A 16487-nucleotide genomic window follows, 5' to 3' on the forward strand; every position below is an offset into this window, starting at 1 on the left:
TTCTGTACAGAGGTAGACCCCGCTGGGACGTCCTGTACGGCTCTGCGCAAAGGCTAGTGACAGATAGACCTCGCCTCCCATCTTCCTCCCCCTTCTCCCCTGATCTCCTTCCCAGTTCCCTCGATGCCTCTGTCCCCAAGGCCTGTCTGGCGTACCGTCGCGTCCCGCGCACCCAGTCCCAGGCAGACAGACAGCTGTTGAAGGCGGTGGAGGTTTGAGCGAGATGCCAGCCTACTGTTGCCTATAATACGCATTCCGAGCCCGGGTAGTAGATAACCACGCCCCCTCCGAAGGGACCGCAATGATTTAGAAGTTCAGGAATCCCACGTGACGTCACCCTAGGGGTGATGTAATGCTTCTGTAAATAGAATGTATTGTAATCCTGCTTCAGTCCAACGTGGTTCCTCTCAACTCAGTGCCGCTTGTCCGCTCCACTTGTTGGGTAAGTTTATCACAACGAACTTTCTATAGCCCACAACTGTTCGGCTGTATTCAAAATCATTTTTAGACTGGAACGAGTTCAGTATTTGGTAGATTTTGCGATACATTTTTTATTTTGCTTTCTTAAAGTTTGGTGTGTGCAGTGCTGGTCCCGCTTTGGTTCATCAACGAGCTGCTTGTCTATTTGGGGGGGGGGGGTGACCGCAATCCCCAACGGTGTCGGCTTGTTTATGAGGGGCTCGGGTTGATCCATTTAACGCGGGTCATGTTCTTCACATTAGACTGAAGGCTATCAGATGTTCTGTACGTGAAGTAGCAGTTTATCCGTAGGTGATCTGGGTTCATTTAGGACTTGGTACAGACTACAGAAAAAGGGAAGTTGGAAGTTGATTGTTTCGAAAACAACTGCTGAAGTTTTTGCGCACGACAAGCATTTTGTGAAATCAAACTGACAGGTGAATTCAGAGTGTGTGTGTGTGTGTTTCCATATGATGCCGAGTGATTTGTTAAACGTTATTGTCTTTTGCGTTAGTGCAATCATTGTTTAGCCCTAAAACATGACACATCATACTATAGCCCATGTTTGAGTTTGTAATACAATTTCAGTAGCCTAGTAACCTAGTCAAAACTAGAAACTAGTATTCAGATTCAGATGGTTGTAGTGATGAAGATTGTGGGGGTGATAATGATGATGATGATGATGATAACAGTGACACACACATGTGCACACACATGTGCACACACACACACACACACACACACACACACACACACACACACACACACACACACACACACACACACACACACACACACACACACACACACACACACACACACACCTATGAAGTCACCTCCGTCTCTGTGGAGCAGGGAGGAGTATGGTGACTGCTTCAGAGCAGGTTTCAGCCTGCCCTGCGCTGTTCCTCAGCACACTCCTTCCCTCCATCTCTGTGGCCTAACTCTGACAGCGCTCTCCATGCACCCCACAAGGCAGCTATTCCCTACATAGTGTACTACCTTTGATCAAAACCCTGGTCAAAAGCAGTGCACTTAGGGAATAGGGTGTGTGTGTCCACAACACTCCCTCCCTCGATCTCCCTCCGCCCTCCCTCTTTCTACCACCACCTATTTCTCTCTCTTTCTTTCCTTCTCTCTCTCTGTGCTCTAATCCTGCTGTGCCTGTCTTCACTTTTTTATGTTCCCTCCTATGTCAGTCACTCACCTTTTATATCTCTACCCCTCCTCTCTCTCTGTCAGTCACTCACCTTTTATATCTCTACCCCTCCTCCTCTCTCTCTGTCAGTCACTCACCTTTTATATCTCTACCCCTCCTCTCTCTCTGTCAGTCACTCACCTTTTATATCTCTACCCCTCCTCTCTCTCTGTCAGTCACTCACCTTTTATATCTCTACCCCTCCTCTCTCTTTGTCAGTCACTCACCTTTTATATCTCTACCCCTCCTCTCTCTCTGTCAGTAACTCACCTTTTATATCTCTACCCCTCCTCCTCTCTCTCTGTCAGTCACTCACCTTTTATATCTCTACCCCTCCTCTCTCTCTGTCAGTCACTCACCTTTTATATCTCTACCCCTCCTCTCTCTCTGTCAGTCACTCACCTTTTATATCTCTACCCCTCCTCTCTCTCTGTCAGTCACTCACCTTTTATATCTCTACCCCTCCTCTCTCTTTGTCAGTCACTCACCTTTTATATCTCTACCCCTCCTCTCTCTCTGTCAGTCACTCACCTTTTATATCTCTACCCCTCCTCTCTCTCTGTCAGTCACTCACCTTTTATATCTCTACCCCTCCTCTCTCTCTGTCAGTCACTCACCTTTTATATCTCTACCCCTCCTCTCTCTCTGTCAGTCACTCATCTTTTATATCTCTACCCCTCCTCCTCTCTCTCTGTCAGTCACTCACCTTTTATATCTCTACCCCTCCTCTCTCTCTGTCAGTCACTCACCTTTTATATCTCTACCCCTCCTCTCTCTCTGTCAGTCACTCACCTTTTATATCTCTACCCCTCCTCTCTCTCTGTCAGTCACTCACCTTTTATATCTCTACCCCTCCTCTCTCTCTCTCTGTCAGTCACTCACCTTTTATATCTTTACCCCTCCTCTCTCTCTCTGTCAGTCACTCACCTTTTATATCTCTACCCCTCCTCTCTTTCTGTCAGTCACTCACCTTTTATATCTCTACTCCTCCTCCTCTCTCTGTCAGTCACTCACCTTTTATATCTCTACCCCTCCTCTCTCTCTCTGTCAGTCACTCACCTTTATATCTCTACCCCTCCTCTCTCTCTGTCAGTCACTCACCTTTTATATCTCTACCCCTCCTCTCTCTCTGTCAGTCACTCACCTTTTATATCTCTACCCCTCCTCTCTCTCTCTGTCAGTCACTCACCTTTTATACCTCTACCCCTCCTCTCTCTCTGTCAGTCACTCACCTTTTATATCTCTACCCCTCCTCTCTCTCTGTCAGTCACTCACCTTTTATATCTCTACCCCTCCTCTCTCTCTGTCAGTCACTCACCTTTTATATCTCTACCCCTCCTCTCTCTCTGTCAGTCACTCACCCTTTTATATCCCTCCCCTCCTCTCTCTCTGTCAGTCACTCACCTTTTATATCTCTACCCCTCCTCTCTCTCTGTCAGTCACTCACCTTTTATCTCTACCCCTCCTCTCTCTCTCTGTCAGTCACTCACCTTTTATATCTCTACCCCTCCTCTCTCTCTGTCAGTCACTCACCTTTTATATCTCTACCCCTCCCTCTCTCTCTGTCAGTCACTCACCTTTTATATCTCAACCCCTCCTCTCTCTCTGTCAGTCACTCACCTTTTATATCTCTACCCCTCCTCCTGTCTCTCTGTCAGTCACTCACCTTTTATATCTCTACCCCTCCTCCTCTCTCTGTCAGTCACTCACCTTTTATATCTCTACCCCTCCTCCTCTCTCTGTCAGTCACTCACATTTTATATCTCTACCCCTCCTCTCTCTCTCTGTCAGTCACTCACCTTTTATATCTCTACCCCTCCTCTCTCTCTGTCAGTCACTCACCTTTTATATCTCTACCCCCTCCTCTCCTCTTGTCAGTCACTCACCTTTTATATCTCTACCCCTCCTCTCTCTCTGTCAGTCACTCACCTTTTATATCTCTACCCCTCCTCCTCTCTCTGTCAGTCACTCACCTTTTATATCTCTACCCCTCCTCCTCTCTCTGTCAGTCACTCACCTTTTATATCTCTACCCCTCCTCTCTCTCTGTCAGTCACTCACCTTTTATATCTCTACCCCTCCTCTCTCTCTGTCAGTCACTCACCTTTTATATCTCTACCCCTCCTCCTCTCTCTCTGTCAGTCACTCACCTTTTATATCTCTACCCCTCCTCTCTCTCTGTCAGTCACTCACCTTTTATATCTCTACCCCTCCTCCTCTCTCTGTCAGTCACTCACCTTTTATATCTCTACCCCTCCTCTCTCTCTGTCAGTCACTCACCTTTTATATCTCTACCCCTCCTCCTGTCTCTCTGTCAGTCACTCACCTTTTATATCTCTACTCCTCCTCCTCTCTCTGTCAGTCACTCACCTTTTATATCTCTACCCCTCCTCTCTCTCTGTCAGTCACTCACCTTTTATATCTCTACCCCTCCTCCTCCTCTCTCTGTCAGTCACTCACCTTTTATATCTCTACCCCTCCTCCTCTCTGTCAGTCACTCACCTTTTATATCTCTACCCCTCCTCTCTCTCTCTCTGTCAGTCACTCACCTTTTATATCTCTACCCCTCCTCCTCTCTCTGTCAGTCACTCACCTTTTATATCTCTACCCCTCCTCTCTCTCTGTCAGTCACTCACCTTTTATATCTCTACCCCTCCTCCTGTCTCTCTGTCAGTCACTCACCTTTTATATCTCTACTCCTCCTCCTCTCTCTGTCAGTCACTCACCTTTTATATCTCTACCCCTCCTCTCTCTCTGTCAGTCACTCACCTTTTATATCTCTACCCCTCCTCCTCCTCTCTCTGTCAGTCACTCACCTTTTATATCTCTACCCCTCCTCCTCTCACTCTGTCAGTCACTCACCTTTTATATCTCTACCCCTCCTCTCTCTCTGTCAGTCACTCACCTTTTATATCTCTACCCCTCCTCTCTCTCTCTGTCAGTCACTCACCTTTTATATCTCTACCCCTCCTCTCTCTCTGTCAGTCACTCATCTTTTATATGTCTTCCCCTCCTCTCTCTCTGTCAGTCACTCACCTTTTATATCTCTACCCCTCCTCTCTCTCTGTCAGTCACTCACCTTTTATATCTCTACCCCTCCTCTCTCTCTGTCAGTCACTCACCTTTTATATCTCTACCCCTCCTCTCTCTCTGTCAGTCACTCATCTTTTATATCTCTACCCCTCCTCCTCTCTCTCTGTCAGTCACTCACCTTTTATATCTCTACCCCTCCTCTCTCTCTGTCAGTCACTCACCTTTTATATCTCTACCCCTCCTCTCTCTCTGTCAGTCACTCACCTTTTATATCTCTACCCCTCCTCTCTCTCTGTCAGTCACTCACCTTTTATATCTCTACCCCTCCTCTCTCTCTGTCAGTCACTCACCTTTATATCTCTACCCCTCCTCTCTCTCTGTCAGTCACTCACCTTTTATATCTCTACCCCTCCTCCTCTCTCTGTCAGTCACTCACCTTGTATATCTCTACCCCTCCCCTCTCTCTCTGTCAGTCACTCACCTTTTATATCTCTACCCCTCCTCTCTCTCTCTCTGTCAGTCACTCACCTTTTATATCTTTACCCCTCCTCTCTCTCTCTGTCAGTCACTCACCTTTTATATATCTACCCCTCCTCTCTCTCTGTCAGTCACTCACCTTTTATATCTCTACCCCTCCTCTCTCTCTCTGTCAGTCACTCACCTTTTATATCTCTACCCCTCCTCCTCTCTCTGTCAGTCACTCACCTTTTATATCTCTACCCCTCCTCTCTCTCTGTCAGTCACTCACCTTTTATATCTCTACCCCTCCTCTCTCTCTGTCAGTCACTCACCTTTTATATCTCTACCCCTCCTCCTCTCTCTGTCAGTCACTCACCTTTTATATCTCTACCCCTCCTCTCTCTCTCTCTGTCAGTCACTCACCTTTTATATCTCTACCCCTCCTCCTCTCTCTGTCAGTCACTCACCTTTTATATCTCTACCCCTCCTCTCTCTCTCTGTCAGTCACTCACCTTTTATATCTCTACCCCTCCTCCTCTCTCTCTGTCAGTCACTCACCTTTTATATCTCTACTCCTCCTCCTCTCTCTGTCAGTCACTCACCTTTTATATCTCTACCCCTCCTCTCTCTCTGTCAGTCACTCACCTTTTATATCTCTACCCCTCCTCCTCCTCTCTCTGTCAGTCACTCACCTTTTATATCTCTACCCCTCCTCCTCTCTCTCTGTCAGTCACTCACCTTTTATATCTCTACCCCTCCTCTCTCTCTGTCAGTCACTCACCTTTTATATCTCTACCCCTCCTCTCTCTCTGTCAGTCACTCACCTTTTATATCTCTACCCCTCCTCTCTCTCTGTCAGTCACTCATCTTTTATATGTCTACCCCTCCTCTCTCTCTGTCAGTCACTCACCTTTTATATCTCTACCCCTCCTCTCTCTCTGTCAGTCACTCACCTTTTATATCTCTACCCCTCCTCTCTCTCTGTCAGTCACTCACCTTTTATATCTCTACCCCTCCTCTCTCTCTGTCAGTCACTCATCTTTTATATCTCTACCCCTCCTCCTCTCTCTCTGTCAGTCACTCACCTTTTATATCTCTACCCCTCCTCTCTCTCTGTCAGTCACTCACCTTTTATATCTCTACCCCTCCTCTCTCTCTGTCAGTCACTCACCTTTTATATCTCTACCCCTCCTCTCTCTCTGTCAGTCACTCACCTTTTATATCTCTACCCCTCCTCCTCTCTCTGTCAGTCACTCACCTTTTATATCTCTACCCCTCTTCTCTCTGTCAGTCACTCACCTTTTATATCTCTACCCCTCCTCTCTCTCTCTCTGTCAGTCACTCACCTTTTATATATCTACCCCTCCTCTCTCTCTGTCAGTCACTCACCTTTTATATCTCTACCCCCTCTCTCTCTCTGTCAGTCACTCACCTTTTATATCTCTACCCCTCCTCTCTCTCTCTGTCAGTCACTAACCTTTTACACTGTGTGTACAAAACATTAAGAACACCATCCTTATATTGAATTGAGCCTCAATTCGTCGGGGCATGGACTCACAAGGTGTCAAGTGTTCCACAGGGATGCTGGCCCATGTTGATGCTGGCTCCAATTTGTCCCACAGTTGTCCCACAGTTGTGTCAAGGTGGCTGGATGTCCTTTGGGTGGTGGACCATTCTTGATACACACAGGAAACTGTTGAGCGTGAAAAACCCAGGAGTGTTGCAGTTCTTGACACAAACCGGTGCGCCTGGCACCTACTACTATACCCTGTTCAGATGCACTTAAATCTTTTTTCTTGCCCATTCACCCTGTGAATGGCACACAACACAATCCATGTCTCAATTGTCTCAAGGTTTAAAGTCAATCTTGACCCTGTCTCCTCCCCTTCATCTACACTAATTGAAGTGAATTTAACAAGTGACATCAAAAAAGTATCATAGCTTTCACATGGATTCACCTGGACAGTCTATATCATGTTCATAATGTTTTATACACTCAGTGTAAATCTCTCTATACCACTCATCCTCTCTCTGTCACTCACCTTTTAGATCTCTCAACCCCTCCTAGTGTGAGTGCCCATATATCCCCCTCAACCAAAACGTCACTTGGGCTCCCAGCGGTCTAAAGCACTGCATCTCAGTGCTAGAGGTGTCACTACAGACCCTGGTCGATTCCAGGCTGTATCACAGCGGTCTAAGGCACTGAATCTCAGTGCTAGAGGCATCACTACAGACCCTGGTCGATTCCAGGCTGTATCACAGCGGTCTAAGGCACTGCATCTCAGTGCTAGAGGCGTCACTACAGACCCTGGTCGATTCCAGGCTGTATCACAGCGGTCTAAGGCACTGCATCTCAGTGCTAGAGGCGTCACTACAGACCCTGGTCGATTCCAGGCTGTATCACAGCGGTCTAAGGCACTGCATCTCAGTGCTAGAGGCGTCACTACAGACCCTGGTCGATTCCAGGCTGTATCACAACCAGCCGTGATTGGGAGTCCCATAGCGCGACACACAATTGGCCCAGCGTCGTCCGGGTTAAGGTTTGGCCGGGGTAGGCCATCATTGTAAATAAGAATTTGTTCTTAACTGACTTGCCTAGTTAAATAAAGGTTAAATAAAAAACAAACAAAATATCCCCACTCTCTCTCAGGCTAAACCTACCTAAGTGAAGTGTGTGTACACTATATACTTTTGGGGCGGCAGCGTAGCCTAGTGGTTAGAGCATTGGACTAGTAACTGAAAGGTTGCAAGATCAAATCCCCGAGCTGACAAGGTACAAATCTGTCGTTCTGCCCCTGAACAAGGCAGTTAACCCACTGTTCCTAGGCCGTCATTGAAAATAACTGACTTGCCTAGTAAAATAAAGGTAAAAAAGAAGAGAGGAGTCTACAGTAAACAACGTAGTATTGTTATAGAAGAGAGGAGTCTACAGTAAACAACGTAGTACTGTTAAAGAAGAGAGGAGTCTACAGTAAACAACGTAGTATTGTTATAGAAGAGAGGAGTCTACAGTAAACAACGTAGTATTGTTAAAGAAGAGAGGAGTCTACAGTAAACAACGTAGTATTGTTAAAGAAGAGAGGAGTCTACAGTAAACAGCGTAGTATTGTTATAGAAGAGAGGAGTCTACAGTAAACAACGTAGTATTGTTAAAGAAGAGAGGAGTCTACAGTAAACAACGTAGTACTGTTATAGAAGAGAGGAGTCTACAGTAAACAACGTAGTATTGTTAAAGAAGAGAGGAGTCTACAGTAAACAACGTAGTATTGTTATAGAAGAGAGGAGTCTACAGTAAACAATGTAGTATTGTTATAGAAGAGGAGTCTACAGTAAACAACGTAGTACTGTTATAGAAGAGAGGAGTCTACAGTAAACAACGTAGTATTGTTATAGAAGAGGAGTCTACAGTAAACAACGTAGTATTGTTATAGAAGAGAGGAGTCTACAGTAAACAACGTAGTATTGTTATAGAAGAGAGGAGTCTACAGTAAACAACGTAGTATTGTTATAGAAGAGAGGAGTCTACAGTAAACAACGTAGTATTGTTATAGAAGAGAGGAGTCTACAGTAAACAACGTAGTATTGTTATAGAAGAGAGGAGTCTACAGTAAACAACGTAGTGCCGTTAAAGAAGAGAGGAGTCTACAGTAAACAACGTAGTACTGTTATAGAAGAGAGGAGTCTACAGTAAACAACGTAGTACTGTTAAAGAAGAGAGGAGTCTACAGTAAACAACGTAGTATTGTTAAAGAAGTCTACAGTAAACAACGTAGTGCCGTTAAAGAAGAGAGGTGTCTACAGTAAACAATGTAGTACTGTTAAAGAAGTCTACAGTAAACAACGTAGTATTGTTAAAGAAGAGAGGAGTCTACAGTAAACAATGTAGTACTGTTAAAGAAGAGAGGAGTCTACAGTAAACAACGTAGTATTGTTAAAGAAGAGAGGTGTCTACAGTAAACAATGTAGTACTGTTAAAGAAGTCTACAGTAAACAACGTAGTATTGTTAAAGAAGAGAGGGGTCTACAGTAAACAACGTAGTATTGTTAAAGAAGAGAGGAGTCTACAGTAAACAATGTAGTATTGTTATAGAAGAGAGGAGTCTACAGTAAACAGCGTAGTATTGTTATAGAAGAGAGGAGTCTACAGTAAACAACGTAGTATTGTTAAAGAAGAGAGGAGTCTACAGTAAACAATGTAGTGCCGTTAAAGAAGAGAGGTGTCTACAGTAAACAATGTAGTACTGTTATAGAAGTCTACAGTAAACAACGTAGTATTGTTAAAGAAGAGAGGAGTCTACAGTAAACAATGTAGTACTGTTATAGAAGTCTACAGTAAACAACGTAGTATTGTTAAAGAAGAGAGGAGTCTACAGTAAACAACGTAGTATTGTTAAAGAAGAGAGGAGTCTACAGTAAACAACGTAGTACTGTTATAGAAGAGAGGAGTCTACAGTAAACAACGTAGTATTGTTAAAGAAGAGAGGAGTCTACAGTAAACAATGTAGTATTGTTAAAGAAGAGAGGAGTCTACAGTAAACAACGTAGTACTGTTAAAGAAGAGAGGTGTCTACAGTAAACAACGTAGTATTGTTATAGAAGAGAGGAGTCTACAGTAAACAACGTAGTATTGTTATAGAAGAGAGGAGTCTACAGTAAACAACGTAGTATTGTTATAGAAGAGAGGAGTCTACAGTAAACAACGTAGTATTGTTATAGAAGAGAGGTGTCTACAGTAAACAACGTAGTATTGTTAAAGAAGAGAGGAGTCTACAGTAAACAACGTAGTACTGTTATAGAAGAGAGGAGTCTACAGTAAACAACGTAGTACTGTTATAGAAGAGAGGTGTCTACAGTAAACAACGTAGTATTGTTAAAGAAGAGAGGAGTCTACAGTAAACAACATAGTATTGTTATAGAAGAGAGGAGTCTACAGTAAACAATGTAGTATTGTTAAAGAAGAGAGGAGTCTACAGTAAACAACGTAGTACTGTTATAGAAGAGAGGAGTCTACAGTAAACAACGTAGTATTGTTAAAGAAGAGAGGAGTCTACAGTAAACAACGTAGTATTGTTATAGAAGAGAGGAGTCTACAGTAAACAACGTAGTATTGTTAAAGAAGAGAGGAGTCTACAGTAAACAACGTAGTACTGTTAAAGAAGAGAGGAGTCTACAGTAAACAACGTAGTATTGTTAAAGAAGAGAGGAGTCTACAGTAAACAATGTAGTATTGTTAAAGAAGAGAGGAGTCTACAGTAAACAACGTAGTATTGTTAAAGAAGAGAGGAGTCTACAGTAAACAACGTAGTATTGTTAAAGAAGAGGAGTCTACAGTAAACAACGTAGTCCCGTTCTGAAGAGAGGAGTCTACAGTAAACAACGTAGTATTGTTAAAGAAGAGAGGAGTCTACAGTAAACAATGTAGTATTGTTAAAGAAGAGAGGAGTCTACAGTAAACAACGTAGTATTGTTAAAGAAGAGGAGTCTACAGTAAACAACGTAGTATTGTTAAAGAAGAGGAGTCTACAGTAAACAACGTAGTATTGTTAAAGAAGAGAGGAGTCTACAGTAAACAACGTAGTACTGTTAAAGAAGTCTACAGTAAACAATGTAGTATTGTTAAAGAAGTCTACAGTAAACAACGTAGTATTGTTAAAGAAGAGAGGAGTCTACAGTAAAATAAAAATACAAAAGTATGTGGACACCCCTTCAAATTGGTGGATTTGGCTATTTCAGCCAGGTGTATATAATTTGAGCACACAGCCATGCAATCTCCATAGACAAACATTGGCAGTAGAATGGCCTTACTGAAGAGCTCAGTGACTTTTAACGTGGCACCGTCATAGGATGCCACCTTTCCAACCAGTAAGTTTGTCAAATATCTGCCCTGCTAGAGCTGCCCCGGTCAACTGTACGTGCTATTATTGTGAAGTGGAAACGTCTAGGTGCAACAACGGCTCAGACGTGAAGTGGTAGGCCACACAAGCTCACAGAACGGGACCACCGAGTACTGAAGCGCCTAAATCTCATCTGTCCTCTGTTGCAACACTGCTTATCGAGTACCAAACTGCCTCTGGAACCAACGTCAGCACAAGAACTGTTCGTTGGGAGCTTAATGAAATGGGTTTCCATGGCCGAGCAGCCGCACACAAGCCTAAGATCACCATGCGCAATGCCAAGCGTCGGCCGGAGTGGTGTAAAGCTCACCGACATTGGACTCTGGAGCAGTGGAAACGCGTTCTCTGGAGTGATGAATCACACTTCACCACAGAAATAGTTGCCTTAGTGACCGCTGTAATGTTGCTGAATGACAAGTATGGTGGCTAACCTCTATGGCCAACCAACGACTGGTGTATTCTGCATCCATGCTCAGGGCTGGTCATCATGGTCACTGATGGAATCCGCAGTAGGGGAAACAGCGCCACTGTCCGCCCCACAGCCAATGTTATTGTTTTGTTGATGATGCAGAGCTGGGGAGCATCGAGCATCAAGGTGAAAAAAAATTGCAGTGCATATGCTGCTTTTCTATCGTACATGCAATAATGTCTGAGGAAAAAAACAGTGTTGGTTGTTTGCAGTCTTTGTTGTTGTAATATCAGAAACGGATGTGGCAGTTTGACCGTTAAGGACTCCATCTTCAAGGCTAGAGAGACTAAGGTCATAAAGAGCACAAGCTGAAACCATAATTGCCTTGATATAAAGTGACCTTACGAAGATCGTTGTGGATCAAAACATTGTCAATAAAGATGGCAATTGGCAGCATAACCTGTGGGTGCCTTTCTGTTGTCTTTCTAAAGTTGACAGGAGCGGCCTTCTCAGAGGACGCTGCCAGTTAAGAAATAAAACACCTTTGAAGAGTTTACCAACCAACCAACCAACCCAGCTCTCCTCATAAGACCCAGGCATCAGCTCTCCTCATAAGACCCAGGCATCAGCTCTCCTCATAAGACCCAGGCATCAGCTCTCCTCATAAGACCCAGGCATCAGCTCTCCTCATAAGACCCAGGCATCAGCTCTCCTCATAAGACCCAGGCATCAGCTCTCCTCATAAGACCCAGGCATCAGCTCTCCTGAAAATCTGTGTCCTGACTCAGACACACCTCTGTCTGCATCCCAAATGGCACCCTATTACCTATATAGTGCACAACGTTTGACCAGAGCCCTGGGCCGCGGGACGCATTCGACACGGCCATGAGGAATGTCTGGCGTGTCAGAGTTCACTAGATCCTGGTCTCAGTGGAAAATGAAGGGCTTGCACTTCTAATAATTCATAATTACCCCCATCAACCCCTCCTCCTCCCTCCTCCGTCTTCATTTCACTGCTGTGGTAGGGGTCAGCTTGGGGTTGGCATGAACCCTCTGTCCCTCACTCTCAAATCTCTCTCAAGTCTTTCTCAAGTCTCAATTCTTGTGTTGTTCAGAAATGGGACTTCTTCAGTGCTCTCTAACAAAGGGAATGACAGCATAGGCCTACAGTCTACTTAAGCTTAAATCACGTCTCAAGTCAAGAGATGTGCTGTTCATATCATTACGATAAGTAGCCTATACTAGAGAAATGTGAAGTTTGAAATGAAATAAGTTTGCTAATATTGGCGATTGGCTACAAGCATCAGTCTAGTAGTAGTAGTTGAAAAGGTCATTTAAAGAACAGTTGTGCACATTAATGTTATAAACTTATTCTTCTATTTATTATTAAAGCATCAATTCAGGCAATTTATCGCAATATGAATTTTTGGTTAACACTTGACACCCAGCGTCATAACACGTTATGACATGGTCGTAACCATGTCATTATGTCATAACAGTAGACATAACTTGTCATAACCTGTCATAATATGGTCATAACACTGTCATGACACACATATTTACACCTGTTGTGACATTTATTGCGTTGTTTTATGGCTGGTTATGACACCTAAATAAGTTTCAAAACCCACAAAACCTAACAAACAAGGCAAAACATTCCAAAACTTTACACCATAACCTACTTGTCAACAGTATGTTTATGTTATATAACATTTTCTGAAATTGACCATATTAAATTAGCATTGTAATTGCATACACATTGATGTCAGACATGTACCGACCCCAATGCTCAGTTGCGGATGACATTGGATGAACGCAGGAGCAGATTTCATTAGCAGGACAAGACACTCTCTTTTTGACTGATGAATGACATAATTGCATGTACATAATAGGTTTATCTGGCTTGTATGATTATGATAGTCATAATGCTCCTTGACAGTGTCATAAAGTTTATTTTCTTAGTTTAAGTAAAGTGACACAGGATGGTCATAATGCTCCTTGACAGTGTCATAGAGTGTATTTTCTACAAGTTATTTAAAATCAGAGGGAAAAAAATGTGACTGTAAAGAATTCATTACAAAACAACAAAGAAATTAAGAAAACAACTTTCAAACAAAAGGAAACTTCTTGGCAGGGAAAAAACACATCTGAATATATATGGGTTTTGACACTCTTATGTATGTGTCATAATCAGCCATAAAATAACACAATACATGTCACAACAGGTGTAAATATATGGGTCATGACAGTGTTATGACCATGTTATGACAAGTTATGTCAGCTGTTATGACATTTTGACATGGTTATGACCATGTCCTAGTGTGTTATGACGCTGGGTGTCAAGTAAAGTGTTACCCATTTTTGTCCATAACGCCCACCTCTACCTAAGAGCAGGGTCATTCAGTCAGGTCTAGTCGACATATTAACAGCCATTTGTCTGTTTATAAGGCACATTGTTGAAGAAAAGTTTGTAATTAAATCAAGCTGTGGCTCAGTTGGTAGAGCATGGTGTTTGCAACGCCAGCATGGTGTGTGCAACGCCAGGGTTGTGGGTTCGATTCCCACGGGGGGCCAGTACCAAAAAAAATGCATGAAATGAAAATGTATGTATTCACTACTGTAAGTCGCTCTGGATAAGAGCGTCTGCTAAATGACTAAAATGTAAAATGTAATTATAATGAGGTTTATGGTCATTTTTGCAGTTTGTACAATTCTTTTTCACTATGAAAATGATGCCCTGAATCTTCTCTGTCACATACTGATTTGGAAAAACTCAGGGCCCTACGGTGTGTCACACTCACAGTGACCCTGACTGGATCATTGTCTTTGAGATAAGGTTCCGTCCCAGCAGTCATTCATCATCAGTGGGTATGGGCCACTACTGCTAGAATTGGATTCATTTCAAGTTGTATTAGTCATGTATACTGTATATACTGTATACTCAGTGTTATTGGGATTTGATTATGTCAGATCGCATCTGACTTGATCTTAAACCAAAAGGATGTCCAAATTGTTGCTGACTTTAAGTCACTCTTAAAATGCTGACCATTTGTGTTTGTCTCTCCTCTTGACTTTCTGACTGTGGGTTTGTCTCTCAAACTGTGGGTTTGTCTCTCCTCTTGTCTTTCTGACTGTGGGTTTGTCTTTCTTGTCTCTCTTGTCTTTCTGACTGTGGGTTTGTCTCTCTTGTCTTTCTTGTCTTTCTGACTGTGGGTTTGTCTCTCTTCTTGTCTTTCTGACTGTGGGTTTGTCTCTCTTCTTGTCTTTCTGACTGTGGATTTGTCTCTCTTCTTGTCTTTCTGACTGTGGGTTTGTCTCTCTTCTTGTCTTTCTGACTGTGGGTTTGTCTCTCTTCTTGTCTTTCTGAGTGTGGGTTTGTCTCTCCTCTTGTCTCTCTGACTGTGGGTTTGTCTTTCCTCTTGTCTCTCTGACTGTGGGTTTGTCTCTCTTGTCTCTCTTGTCTTTCTGACTGTGGGTTTGTCTCTCTTGTCTTTCTGACTGTGGGTTTGTCTCTCTTGTCTTTCTTGTCTTTCTGACTGTGGGTTTGTCTCTCTTGTCTCTGACTGTGGGTTTGTCTCTCTTCTTGTCTCTCTGACTGTGGGTTTGTCTCTCCTCTTGTCTTTCTGACTGTAGGTTTGTCTCTCCTCTTGTCTCTCTGACTGTGGGTTTGTCTCTCCTCTTGTCTCTCTGACTGTGGGTTTGTCTCTCCTCTTGTCTTTCTGACTGTAGGTTTGTCTCTCCTCTTGTCTCTCTGATTGTGAGTTTGTCTCTCCTCTTGTCTCTCTGATTGTGGGTTTGTCTCTCCTCTTGTCTCTCTGACTGTGGGTTTGTCTCTCCTCTTGTCTCTCTGACTGTGGGTTTGTCTCTCCTCTTGTCTTTCTGACTGTGGGTTTGTCTCTCCTCTTGTCTCTCTGACTGTGGGTTTGTCTCTCTTGTCTTTCTGACTGTAGGTTTGTAATAGAGATGAATGATGAACAGGACCGGCCCTATAGGTGCAGCGCTCCTGGCTGCTCGCAGGTGTGTGTGTGGACCTCTAGTAAACAATCTCCTCACTGCATGATGATTTGATATCTAATATCTTATTTTATCATAAGTCAGATTTGATACATCTATGCCACTTAAGTCATTCCATAAATCAATGTTTTAGTGAGCATGCTAAGTTGACCTCTCTCTCTCTTCGCCCCCATACAGTGTTTCCAAACAGAAGACCACCTGATGATCCACAGACACAAGCATGAGATGACCCTCAAGTTCTCCTCCACCAAGGCTGATCCTCTCGCAGGTGAGAATAACATGTATAGATGTAGACAGCATAGAGAGGACATTAGTTTTGTAATGATGATTATTTCTATTCTGTTTCCAGTCAAGGATAACCTCCACTGCCATAGATTGTCCCTCTTTTTCCTTTTCTGTTTCACCCTGACTATTTCATTCTATCTTTCTCTGTTCCCCTGTTTCACCCTGACCCTTATTAACTTATTACCCAGAGTTCTTTATTTATGTTTCACTAATGTTCTCAGTCTGTCAGGATTTTTTAGTATAGAGTTTGTGTGTCTGACTGGTATGACAATATTTCTCGTCCCTTCCGATCGGTAGAATACAAGTGTCCTTCTAAGTCTTATCCCTCCCCCTCTCCTCTCTCCTCCCTCCCTCCCCCCTTCACCTCTCTGACCGACTGTCTGTCACTCAAGCGTAGTGTTGTCTGGTTCAGGCATGTGTGCCTGTGTGTCCGTGTGTGTGGGTATGCGTGTGTGTGTGAGCATGTGTATGCATGTTCGTGTGTGTGTGTGTGTGTGTGTGTGTGTGTGTGTGTGTGTGTGTGTGTGTGTGTGTGTGTGCTTACATGCTTGCATGCGCGTGGGACCTCTTCTGTGGTTGATGATAAAATGATGACGTAGAGAACAGTACAGTATACTGATGAGTTGTATTGCTAACCAGTAGTGGTAAGATATTATAGTATTTGCAGCCCATACAGAGACGAGAACAGTCAGTCCACAGCAGACTAGAGCACTGGTGGCCAAGGCTCAGCCTCAGAC

The 16487-nt window shown here is 43.7% G+C and overlaps 1 protein-coding gene across 3 annotated transcripts in view; it reads left to right on the top strand.

Moving 5' to 3' along the window:
• The first annotated feature begins 294 nt into the window (after positions 1 to 294).
• Positions 295 to 16487, top strand: part of LOC115173958 (cyclic AMP-responsive element-binding protein 5) — a 33169-nt gene continuing 16976 nt past the window's right edge. The window contains exons 1-3 of one of the 3 annotated variants that reach the window (XM_029732484.1): positions 295 to 442; positions 15402 to 15468; positions 15643 to 15733. In XM_029732484.1, the coding sequence (XP_029588344.1) occupies positions 15415 to 15468; positions 15643 to 15733 (145 nt within the window). In that variant the 5' untranslated portion in view covers positions 295 to 442; positions 15402 to 15414. Of the gene's footprint in view, positions 443 to 494; positions 897 to 15401; positions 15469 to 15642; positions 15734 to 16487 lie in introns of those variants that run through there. The other 2 variants (XM_029732482.1, XM_029732483.1) reach the window with 2 other exon arrangements.

This window comes from Salmo trutta, chromosome 34 (assembly GCF_901001165.1).
Source record: "Salmo trutta chromosome 34, fSalTru1.1, whole genome shotgun sequence".
NCBI lineage: Eukaryota > Metazoa > Chordata > Actinopteri > Salmoniformes > Salmonidae > Salmo > Salmo trutta.